Genomic DNA, 13469 nt, shown 5'->3' on the forward strand with positions numbered 1-13469 from the left:
AGTTAAATAATAATGGCGACAACGCATCTCCTTGTTTCAGGCCATTTTCGACGTGAAAGCTCGTGGACAAAAATTTTCCTACCCGGACTTTACTTTAGGATTCATTTAAACATATCTTAATTAATATAATTAGCTTTTTCGGTATTCCAAGTTCTGTAAGAACGTTGTATAATGTTTCTTTCCTAACCGAGTCGTACGCCTTTCTAAAATCAATAAATAGTTGATGTACCGGGCTACTGTATTCCCACTTTTTTTTCAAGTATTTGGCGAATGGTAAATATTTGGTCGATAGTTGATCAATTTCGTCTATAACTGCACTGATAATCTCCAATAATTTCATCTGCGTATGTGGTCAATCTTGCTAATAGAATATTTGAAAGGATTTTATAGAATGTTGACAAATAGAAATGCCTCGATAATTATTACAGTCAGTTTTGTATCTTTTCTTGTGAATTGGAACAATGATTGATTCTTTCCACTCTTGTGGCAATTCTTCCTTTTCCAGATAAGGAGATGAGTTTGTGTATCTTGTTCCACAATTTTTCGCCTCCAGCTAAAATTACTCAGCCGGAATTTCATCTACACCCGGAGATTTGTGTTTCTTTAATTTCTTTATAGTGGTTTCTACTTCTATTCGGTTGGGTTCTGGAATATACGGTTCTGCGGTGTGTATCTCCTTTTCTCCATGCACACTAGTTTTTGGTTGCTTGTTAAGCAAATCGTCAAAGAAATCTTTCCATCTATTTAAGATGCTATCCGTATCAGTGAGAACTGTACCGCCAGATTTCTTTAATATATAATCACGAGGTTGATAGCCTTTCTTAAATTCGCTGATCCCCTTATATATGTCCCGGATGTTTTTATTTTTACTATTATCTTCAAGTTCCTTAGTTTTAGCTTTGAAAAATCGCATTTCTTTGTTCTAAAAGTTTTGGAAGTTTTCCGCCTGGTATCTGCGAAATTTTGTGTAGTTATTTCATTCGGATTTTGTAGCCAGCGTAATTTTGCCTGTTTTCTCTTCTCTGCTTGTTTAATGCATTCCTGGTCGAACCAAGGTTTGTTCCTACATATTTCCGCGTGTCCCAATTTTTCTTTTCCTGAAATTTTAATGCTATCACTAATTTCAATCCAGGTGTCCTCAACACTAGTGCACTCCGAATCTTCTAAACTCAAGAATCTATTCGAAACTTCAATCTGGTATTCCTCTCTTACCTGGCTCTCTTCTAATTTCTTTAAATTGAATCTCTCCGTTTTCCGACATTGAATATTACCTTTATTCAACGATAATCTCTCTCGTATTATCGCTACTACCAGATAGTGATCAGTGTCACAATCAGCCCCTCTAAACGACCGGGCATCAATTATGTTAGATTGCCTTCTTCTATCTACTAAAATGTGATCAATTTGATTATGTGTTTTCCCGTCTTGTGATGTCCAAGTGTATTTATGAACGTCGCGATGTGGGAATTCTGTACTCTTCACGATTAGATTTTTGGATGTTGCAAAGTTCACGAGTCTAACACTGTTATCATTACTTTCCTTATGCAGACTTTCGTTCCCTATAATCGGTTTGAAAATATCCTCTCGTCCTATCTTCGCATTGAAATCCCCTAATAGAATTTGCATATGGTATCGCGGGAGTTGGTCAAATATCCGTTCCACTTCTTCGTAAAAACTGTCTTTTATATCGTCATCCTTATCTTCAGTTGGGGCGTGTACATTTAAAACAATAATATCACACCACCGTCCCTTAAGAGTAATAAAAGAAAGTCTGTTAGTAAGAAATTCAACCCGTTTAATTGCTGGTAATATTCGTTTGTGGATCAAAAACCCTGTTCCTAACTGGTGATTTTTATTTCCTTCCCCGTAAAAGAACGTAAAATTTCCGGAATTCACAGCTCCATTCCTTCCCACCTAACTTCCTGAACTCCTACTAGGTCCATCCTGTATTTTTCTAACTCACTCGTTACGGATTTTAACGTTGTTACGTGTGATAGCTTTATCACACTTTAATTTTGGTTTTTTATATATATATATATATATATATATATATATATATATATATATATATAATAATTAAGCATAATGTTATCCTAGAGGTTATGCAAACTTTCCGAACACTCGGCTTATGTAGCGCCTCTAGTGGAAAACTTTGAAATTACTGAGTTTTGAATGAGCTGCAGGTTACCTAAGCGGCCATTCGGAACGAAATGTAGAACTGGGCAACGTCGAATTTATACTGGCTCTATATCGTATATTTAACCTAATCGGAAAACCGTAATGGTTCAATAGTTAAAGTGATTTAAATTTGAGAATATCTTAAAAGTGTTAATGTTGTCTTGAAGTTGTTCTAGTGATATATTATATTATCATTTATTTATTTGGTGTCTAATTATCTGCTGGAATATAGAGGCGAAATTGAGACATAGTCCTCCCGGAGGTATTTAATGGGTATTTAGTGTGGTTGGAAAATGGTGAGTGTTATACTTTTCTCATATTAATTCTATTAATTATAGTATACGGTAACAAGATGTGAGATATATTTAATTGTAATAAATTCTATATAAATTCAGGAGGAATTCTGCAAGAAATAAGATTGCTGTGGTTTATTATATCTTTAAAGAAATTAGCAGTATCAGATTTCGTTCCATTTTGACCTAATTAAACATATGCTGTGTTTCATATTAGGGTATTATATTCAAAGATATTTCATTTTAGTAATCATATTTTCATATTGTAATCATATTAACTGTGTACCATCGTTAAATTCTTGATATTTGTTATAAATTTTTCTATAAAAGAGGAAAATCTGATTTTCCATTAAAAGAACCTACTATATAAAACCTAGTAATAATAATACTCGGGAAGTTCGTTAGAACGATATTAATATATATATCAAATGCTAATTTTTAGATCCATAGATTAATGCTCTACATCTATGATGATATACCAGTTCATTTCTTAAGAAAGAAAATATATGTCTAACAACTCTAACCCCCAAAAATCTTTATATAGTTGTCCTGGATCTTATGACCAGCGGCCCAGAACGGCGCCCTTTGAGGCACGTTACAACGTGCCTGCCCTATAAAGACTTCTAATATTCCAAGTTCCAAATCTAATGTCCATTTTCTTTTGCTGAGGTCGTGCCAAGTTATCAGTCCCTGTCCGAGCTTTTGTGAATATTTCTGAACAAGTGCTTTTTTTTTTTTTTTTTTTTTTTTTTTACAGGATGAGGTTGTTAGGCTTACCCAAACCCCCAAGCTGGAGGACCACTCCTAGTCGGCTGTCCGCGACTGCTTATTCAGTATATTCGCAACTAACCTCTATATCTAGAGGCCTTCTCCTCGATCCGAAACCTGAGGACGCGCCATGCCGTGGTGACAGGAACCCACGTGGAAAATATTGCGTGTTGCAACCTCTTCGGAATTATGGCATCCTCAAATGATTTCAATACTTACAACACGTATTTCAACCAAAATGGCACGGACATGAGTCCGAAATGCTTGTTTCAAGATGAATTGTTTAAACTATTGAATTATTATAAAAAGATCTTAATACTGGTGCCTGATATATTTTACTTGAACTATATGATGTAAAAAACATATCAGAACATAAATAGTCTGAGGTAAAATTATTTTAAAGTATAAACATTGAGTTAAGTGTGAGTAAAACGCTGTTACTTATTAGGTAGTCATATTCCACCGCAAATCCAAGAGGATACTCTAAATTCTCTAACCTTCTTCTTATTCTCCTCAATTCTAACTGATATAATTTTTTGAATTCGCAGCTCTAAGACCTGACCGAATATATCACTGAGTTTGCTATAATATCAAAGTTTGTTCTAAATATAATACACTTTGAAGAGTTAGAGCATACTGCAACAAAAATGACATAGACTTGAGTCCGAATTCCCTGTTATGAGTAGAAATGATTAACCTATTGAATTGTTATAAATAAATATTGAAACTGGTGCCGAATGTATTTTACTTGATCAATATATTTATAAAAATGAAAGTTCAAGATATAAATTGAACTTTTAAAGTCCACACTATAAATTGTTTTAAAGTCCAAAAATTGTAACCTATATGAGTGTAGAATTCTGGTACTTATCAGACAACCATTGTTGGAGAAATGTGTTCTAACCTTAGAAACAGTCTTTCATAATTCAATCTGTTTGCAACGAATCCACCAATCCTACTCTTACAATCAGTCTTGCATAATATCTCAACATTTTCTAATAAGATACTTCTAACAGTTTAATTGAATCACTGAAGACTTCGCTAATCAAAATTAAGTCTTCACATGATATATCTTGCAAAATTAGCAATTTTTGACGAACTTTAGTTTATTTGGGATTTCACGTTCTTTTTTCCAGCACTGAGGCTATATGATACATGAATCTACGATTTAATGTGGGTTTCGAAACTCATCATCCCCACCGGCATTGAACCTGGGATTTCTGTATCAACGGAGAGCATTAAGCATGTCTATTCACAAACTATGTCATGACGGAGTTCATTCTAACGAAATTATTGCCTTTATTTTCAAGTTCGAAATTGCTTGGGCTATCGCACCAAGTGTAAGGAGTAACTAATACGCTCAAGTCGTAAAATCATTTTTATGAAAGGGAATGTTGTGATTTTGCTGTTTAATCGTTTAATGCTTTTGAAAAGCATATATTCATAGGCATTGAAAATAATTCTAGGTTTAAAGCAAATGATACTCTTACCGAGAAGTAGGATCGTAGAATTGAATTGATATATATGAGAATGAAAGAATTATCAAGATTGTGTATGTTTCATACAGTAGTCGACCATAACCTCTTAACCGACCATCACGCAACCTATTAAACGAAAGATTCTGTTAGAAAGAAAATAACCATTTCATAGCCTGTAAATTGTATAGGCATTAGCATCTTTATTATTGTTACCAAAAAAGGGCGTACAGTGTTTTAATTCAATAAATTTAATTTATCGAAATCAAGTTTTAATCACAAGCTGCTCCAGTGACACTCAGTTGAACGAAATGCTGTATATTGAATAAAGCACACAAAACTAAGACACACTTACATTCGGTGCATTTGTATTGATTGAAGAAAAACACGAAACTGAACAAATGCTATTCAACCTACAACACTGAATGAAGTACAGTACTATATTATGTTATTGATGTATGTATGTTTATTATTGCTGAGGAACACAGAGCGCTGCTGATAACGAAAATAACATTTCTTGGAAGATGGTCCGTAGACTTCTAAAGAGAGGTCAGTTAAATGAAATTCTACTGTACTTAATATTGATTCATCATATTAATATTGATATTGATCCAATAGCGAGTGTCAAATTATAAGTTTGATACTAAATATTGATTAATGGAGAGTCTCAAGTTCATAGAAAGATGGGCTCTGAATATTGATGAGGTATTGTGCACCATGTAAATAAAAGTATATTTTTAATGTATTATATAATAGTTAATTTTCAGATAGTGAGATCGCACTGACTGTTAACTTGGATTCCAGATTATTTCATATGTCCACGTCTTGCATAGCTCAATACTGTCGTCTCCTTTAGTCCACAAGAAACAAGCGGAACACATTAAACTCAGTTCACTCAATTTCATTTGCAATTAACGAAAATACGTGATCAAAAGTCTCGAAAATACTGAAACTGCATTCGTAGTTTGCTCATAAAGCCTTTAAATTTAACGTTCCACGATTATGCCTTTTAGGCTAAGGACACGAATGATTAAAGCAAGTGAATGATGATGGAAGCATCAGCGGAATGAGAATGTGGGAGGAAAAGGAAGAACCCGATAAAAGCCATGGACACGATGTTGACCACTACAAACTTACTTGGTCGGGAATAGTTTATATCCATGTACCGGAGGTAAGCGGTCTACCACTTAACCACCGTACCTCCACTGGCGCTTGCAGTAAATAATGTATGATCAGAAGATTGGGCAGATAAAACACAGCGGGCCGCACCAATGTGCATGACAAACATTTTAATGGCTGATCGTGCATATTTACTCCTGAACTAGTGGAAAGTGTGAAGCAAGCACAATCGGGGGTTCACAATGTCTGAACTCTCATGTCAGTTTCCGCAAATTTTCCTTCCCCTCTTTCATGAGATCGTCACCCAGTGACTGAAGTTTTGTAAGTTGTGTGCACGATAGGTTCCATACACCTGACAATGGAGTACAAAAAGAATCACCAAGCGTCCGTTTTGACCTTCCTGCTGCGTTGTTACCACAAGGAAAGTGAACAGTTTCTCGGTCATTCGTCACCGGAATACTATAGCCCCGACCAGCAACTTCCACCTGTTCCTCCATCTGAAGCGATTTCTGGCTGGACAACATTTCGACAGCGTATTACCTGACCAGGATATTAGTGCGGTTTTTCGTGGAGGGCGCTAGTGTAGTGTTTACATCAGTTTCTAGGTAAGCGCGGTGGGACAGGGGAGCGGAGAGCGTCACTCTGCAGTGTATCCAACGATTTTCAAAAGTTGCAGTTTACATGTTATAAGTAGCCTAATCTGTTTCGCTTAATAAAGAACTCCATAAATTATATAGTTGTTATTGAATGCAGTAATGGTTATTCCTGCAGTAATGCAGATGTATTGTGGATAATGGCATATGCATGGAAATTAACAATTTAAGAACAAGATAGCATACAAGTGAGTTTCTACCGTGTATTAAGCAGATTATATAAAAAAATGACTACGTTTTATTTGATTTCATTATAAAACAGTAGAAACCTGTAGAACTCAGTAATAAGATGTAATGACTAAAATATTAATTATGGGTTGGTAGCTTAGATACCTGCGCAATATCTTGTAACTGTAAGTTTAAATCAAGTTAAGGCTCGCGATGCTTGTATTTGTTTTAATGTAGGTCTATCGATTGACAACTAAATTATTTTCTTGAGTTGTAGCCAAGAAAGAATTCCGATACGTTTCCACTCGAGAACTGTGGAAGTTCTCTTCGTTGGTCTATTGGCTAGCGCATGTGTCTTTGTTGTACGTGGTTCTGTGAGAGCCCAACAATTAATTTTACAATGTTTCACTTTCATTAATCATCTGTCTCCTCTAGCATAAAGAGCATAATCATGGGACGTTAAACTAAGGAAATTTCATTTCATTGTTTCGATTAATGTGAACCCTTTGGGTGAAAAGGAAGTGAAGAAGAAATTTTCCTTAATTTTTTAAAGGGCTACGGGATTGGATAGCTTGTCTTTCGGGATTGGCTTGTAAAACCTGATTACAATATATCTTTCTTTTAGGATTATAATCGTAATCCAGCCTTTTGGTAAATGTGAAATAAAAGTATCGATAAAACATCAGCGTATGGGTAATGTAAGCATAAATATCATTGGTTCAATACAAAATAAATTCACAACTTTTATTTATGAGTATAGAAATTCCCTTTGAACTCCCTCTGAATTTCTTTCAGACCCTAGGTCTCTTGTGACAAAGAATTAATTCTATTATCTGTTTTCATACACAATATAATTTTGAAACTTGGGAGCCTAGTGTTGTCTTTGTGTCTGTAATACGTAATCATTTGTCGATTGACTTCAGAAGACTGAGTTTAGCCCGTGAGCATAAGTTGCATATAGTTCAAACATATCAGATGTACGGTCTTGTTTAACAAATCCTGTGTGCACATATGAAATTCAAAGACAAAGGTAATCAATCGTCTTTAAACAGCTGTATTTTTATTTCAAGTGTAAGTACTAAAATGTGCTACGTAGATTTCCGGCCAATTGTTTCATCGCCGGTATCTTTGAGCAATGAGATAGCAGTGGAAGACAAACTTCGTTCTTCTAACTTGATATTTTGAAAAACTTACGCATGTGGTTTTGTTACTTAAATACATATCTATTCACTCTAATCAATTTCAAAAGTACCATTAACTTTATAATAACATAATGAATGTAAGAGTTACCCTGAAAATATATTTCTTTTTTAATATGAAATTCATTTTTTCTGAATTTCACGAGCTATAAGAAATCAATTGTCAGGCTCCCCACTTTAAATTTTAATCGCTCCCCTACCGCCTCAATGTAACATTGGATTTATTTCTTTTAAATATTTTTTTTTTCAAAATATGGTAGAAATACTGAATTTTTAAATTACCATACCATGCTAAATAATGACAGGTTAGATATCAGAGAAAGTTATCTTTATCTACCTTCTTAATTAGGGGCGGATCCAAATCTCCTTCGGAGGCGGTTAGATTATCAGTTTCTCTCTCACCAGTCTTTTGCAGCACATCCGAAATTGATCTCAATGCAAATTTGTTACTGAAGGTACTGTCAATCGATCGATCACATGGTCCAAATTGGTAGCAATTTCGAAGACGCCTTATCTCAAAACTACACAATAGAACTTGCTTTAAACAATGAAAGCGGAGTTGCCAAAGTATAACTTTGATTCACAAAGATGAACTTCGAGGTTTCGTTAACAGATGAATTAGGAATTCTTTACACTCTAATGCTACGAAGTTCTCAGTGTTCCTTTGTACAACACTGAGGTTAGTTTATTCGCAAGTTATTGTCATATTAATATGGAGGGTGTATGTACTTTTTTTTTTTTTTTTTTTTTTTTTGCAGTCCCTTAAAATGTTCTGAAAATAACTTCCATAACTTTTGAAATTGTGTTTGTCTTAACTTGAACATATGCGTGAAGTGGTTTATTATGAACAGGGCAAAAACAACTGTGATAGATTAATTACAAGTGATCCGGTTAGAAACACTGTTGTTTGTATTTTAGTTCCAAAATCGGCCGCCCGCACTCGTTCGCTGGTGGACTAATAGTTAAGTTACAGACGATTGTGACATCCTGGTTCCAGTCCTTTTCGACATAATTCTTTGACACATGGATACAAAATCTGGTGCCACGTTACAACAAATGCCTCAACAAGGATGGTGTATATGCTGAAAAGTAAGTTATGTATTACTAACTCCACATGTTCGTTTCTCATTTTACATCCCATCGGAGCTTACTTTCTGGATGCACCTCGTATTTGTGGTCTGACGCTAAGTCTACGTTCCAAAGTATCCCATAAATATCCAATTGGGTTCAAATGAGGACTCTGAGTAGGCCAGTCCATTATCAGTAAGTTGTTGTGGTAATTCCAATCCCCCTCAGAAAGTGCAGTATAAACAGGTGCTCTGTCATGTTAACACATACATACATGCTTATCCCCAAACTGGTCTTAGAAAGCAGCAAGTTAAGAATTGGATTTTTTCTAATCTCCATCTAATACTCTCATGTAGAGTAATAGGAGCTACCCTTGTGTACATAATTTTATACAATATAAATACACACTGACAAGGGAATGCACAGTAATGATGTTGTGTCTGTATCTTTATCAGACACATAGTGCTTGTCTCATGATACACTATCAAATCCTCACATAACTGTAGCTTTTATAAGAGTTGTGTATTGACTTGTCAGCGTGAATTTCATTTATTATACATTATCAACACTGGAATATCATATACTTAAGTTACAGCCCTGTATGCACGTTATTTCATTTGGTCAGAATATTATATATGTTCTGGGTCGGGTTTATGAAATTTGTCATCCTATGTAATGATACGTTTAAACAGTACTTATTTTAAGCAGGAACGTATCACTTCTTTTAAAAAATGGAAGTTTACCACTGAACGTAGACAGAACTTAAATTCTTTTCTTACTTTGTTGTGTATATGCATTTTTTAAATTAGTTTTATAATAAGCATTATCCGTAGAGTTATAAACGGCTACGTCCAGTCATACTTAAAAGTATTCCTAACGGATGAAAGAAATAATAAAAAATGAAACCATATTTAAAAGCAGACTATAGTTTCAATTTTATTACTCTACAGTTACAGGTTAAAAGTAAATTGAGAGAATTCTTATAATGATTTTTTAAATGTGATATTGAAAAATTTAATTTTGTCTCTTGTTATTCAAATGACTCCTTTTCTCTGTCTGTACCATATTTCTCATTTTACAAGCACATTTGCTCCTAGGAATAACATTTCTGACAAATGTACACATATTTTTTTCTTTCTAAATATGTTTTTGTAACATATAATACTGTCTTTTAAAATCTTCATCAAAATTTAACAATATTGTATGCATGTAGATAAACACCGCAACTTTTACTTTTATATTCTGTGCTTTAATTTGGTAGTCTGCATATAACTGTTTCACACTAGTATAATATCTATCATTCTTTTAGTCTAAATGGTAAATAAAAAGGTTCACTTTTCTTTAGAAATAAATAGTTATGTACACTTATGTTGACCAAAAATAAACTTGGCAACCCAATTTCCTTTGGAAATACTTTATATCTGAATCCCAATCCTTCTTAAGAAGTTTAAAGCAAGTTTACATTATGATTAAAATAACACATATGATTTTGGCAAATATTGGTCACAGAGGTGGTGATAGGAGCAGCGTTGCTAACAATCCTGTCTTAATTAAACCAAATTTAAATAATGTAGTTTCGGTTTTGCAAACTGCCACATTTTGACTTCGCACATTCGAAAGAAGGAAATCCAAACTGATTGATTGTCACAAAGAGGACGTGGCGTCCTTATTGAAACCTCATTACATAGTTCTTTTTTGATAATTAATTTTGTCAGAGTACCACACTGATTTTAATCACATGTTAAATATAAAAAACCTACCAGAGGACTTCTAAAGGAAACATGGTTGCCAAATTTTTGTCGATCATTCCTGTACATATAATAATACTTTTACACTCACACACACACATCTCTCTGTTTGTACATTTTCAAGTCTTTCAAAGCACCATATACAGTAATATTATTTTCCTCTTGTTCATAAAATCTTAAGAATGAAGCGAAGAGAAACTACATTTATTTATTTATTTATTAATAAAGTTTAAAATATAGAGAGCACTGCTTATCAGTCACACAGATTCACAGATGTATTGTTGATTGTCTTTCCAAACGTCTTGTCCATAATTAATTAAGGAAAACGTCACACTACATACGGCCTATACAAAGCTTCGTTGTCTAATGTTAATTTTGTCTGCCCTCTGTGCCTGTTCATTTCATCGTTTAAGAAGCTAACTGCAGAGTCAAGTTTAGGACAGGAGTTTCTTATTGCTGTTAAAAATTTGCTTCCTCCAACTCGAGACTCGTTTACGTCATTTCCATCTTGGATACTGTCTACACTCGCGTCACTTGCGCCACTTGATCGAGCGGCTGTTCCCGGTACCACGGTTGAGGATAAGTCTGTTCCCGCCGATTCCGATTTTCCCTCCATCACTTCCTTTTCCTTTTCCGGTTTTGTTCTCTTATCCCCGTCGTCTTTCGGCCGGGCTTCCTGTTGAGCTTTTTTGCTTCTCTTCCACTTCATTCGCCTGTTTTGAAACCAGATCTTGACCTGAAACGATAAATAGAAACAATATTAGATGTAATGTAATTGGAAATTCAATTTTAAAGCATTCATATATAAAAGAAGAATATGGATATAAGCATTCATTTAACATATACCCTACAAGGAGAGCAAAAGGAGTCTACTGTTATATTTGTTCAATATTCACGCTAAAACAAATTTATGGTTTGCGATAACTTTTGCTAGATAGGATATACCACTTGCATGATCTCAAACTCTTTGAAGTTTTTTTTTCTCGAGCTTTTGTACATACGTCTCATACATTTGAACGTATTTAATATAGATGAGACAGGACGAGAAGAGAAAGATATGTGCGACCAGTGGTGGTCCAGAGTTTTACAAGAGGGAAATCTTATCGGCAATGACAGCGAAACTGGTTTTCGAAGCCACAAAATCGCCAGTGTTTGGACTTTCACTTACAAGATATGTATCTGGACTCGAACGGGAGGATCGATCGGGATGGGAAAATAAAAATATGTGGATAGTAGAAATCAGCGGGTACAGATGAATAATTATAATTTCTATGCAAAACGCTGCTTCTGGTGATAGGCATCATTTGATGGGGTTGGTAGTTGGAAATAGGTTAAAGACCACAAGAAACACAATGTGTATGGTTGAAACAAAGTATGCGGGTTATAACGGAAACAATAGTAAGAATTTTTAACTAGAGGCTACTTTTTATAAATAAAATTGTTAACCTTAAATGCTTGAGTTGAAATGTTTGCTTTGGACCTGCTAAGAGTATTGGCGTGGGCTTAACTAGGAATATGTTAAGATGATAATGTTATTTTTACGATTGTCTTTGCCTAAAGGAAGCCATGTTTCGTCTCTTATAAAATAAAAGGATAGCTTTCTATATTGTAATTTAATTATATTTAAATAAATTTAATAAATTTTTATTAAATAATATAATAAGGTACTAGAAGAAGGTTCCATCCTGTGAAGAGTTTGGTTGTATGTAATTGTGATAATAGTGTAAAGTGGCATGATGGGGCGCTTTAATCCCATGAATGTCGTTAAAATAATAGTCAAAGTTTGGACTTGTCGAAATACGGGAATGTCCCCGGAGTGGAGGACATACAGTTTGCAAATGTGTTGTATGACATATAATACAGAAATACAATGGTGAGGGTACAAAAATACGTGAAGAGATGGATGGATTGTAAAGAACAGGAACAGTTCGTATACGAGTGCGACATTCGCCTATCGACGAATACAGGATATGTGCCCTCACAAAAGAAACAGGACGTCGCTGTGGAAAGTAAATATAAATAATCGCCATCGAAAAATGTAGTCCTAGTGTTATAGAATCTATTCCTGACGCAAACTGCACAAGATTAATGATGACTGCTATAATCATGATTTCAGATAATATGGTAAACTGACAAGACGATATAAGGGAATCAAAAGCAAATCCAACTGCAAAGTAGCTTCGAATTACATAAGTAAAAAGCGACAAGATATGTTCTTCCAGAGCAATAGACAGTCACAAATATGAAGTATAAAACAATACTTAATGTCACAGTTCGAAAGGGCAAGGGGATATGGTTTATCCGTCTAATATTAGCAGATACAAATATGTGCTCAAAAAGCCTTGAAATATTCATTCGTTGAAATTAGTATCAGACAAGTTTAAAATATCCATTCGTTCATTAACAAATTTAAGGCTAAATATGACATCACTACCTGACACATTACCATGTTCGTCACACATATGGATATAGCAGATGATTAGACTATTTGTAAATTAATATACAGGAGATTTTGTTGCAAGATAATGTATGGAACAGTGGTCAAAATCAGTTTTATTATGAGGTATCATCATCGTCCACGCTATCTCACAGAGGGAAAAAAGGACACATTTGGCGTGTTGCAGTCTGTGAATAGTTCCATCCACAGTTATACAATTGATGCTATCTTAATGGGTAGCACGTTAACCGAAAAGCTATACATATATTTTCAAGAGACGGAAGATTCGTTCCATAGACTACCAAGAAACTTGAAGAAAGGTTTATTTGTAACACTTAAATGGACGCAAGTAAAAGGGACAAA

The 13469-nt window shown here is 34.5% G+C and overlaps 1 protein-coding gene across 1 annotated transcript in view; it reads right to left on the bottom strand.

Annotated features, from left to right (window-relative positions):
* Positions 1–9910: 9910 nt before the first annotated feature.
* Positions 9911–13469, bottom strand: part of exex (motor neuron and pancreas homeobox extra-extra) — a 159526-nt gene continuing 155967 nt past the window's right edge. The window contains exon 3 of the mRNA XM_081735928.1: positions 9911–11405. Coding sequence (XP_081592054.1) covers positions 10998–11405 — 408 coding nt within the window. The 3' untranslated portion in view covers positions 9911–10997. The remainder of the gene's footprint in view (positions 11406–13469) is intronic.

Source organism: Thermobia domestica, chromosome 13 (genome assembly GCF_964235325.1).
Source record: "Thermobia domestica chromosome 13, izTheDome1.hap1.1, whole genome shotgun sequence".
Taxonomy (NCBI): Eukaryota; Metazoa; Arthropoda; class Insecta; order Zygentoma; family Lepismatidae; genus Thermobia; species Thermobia domestica.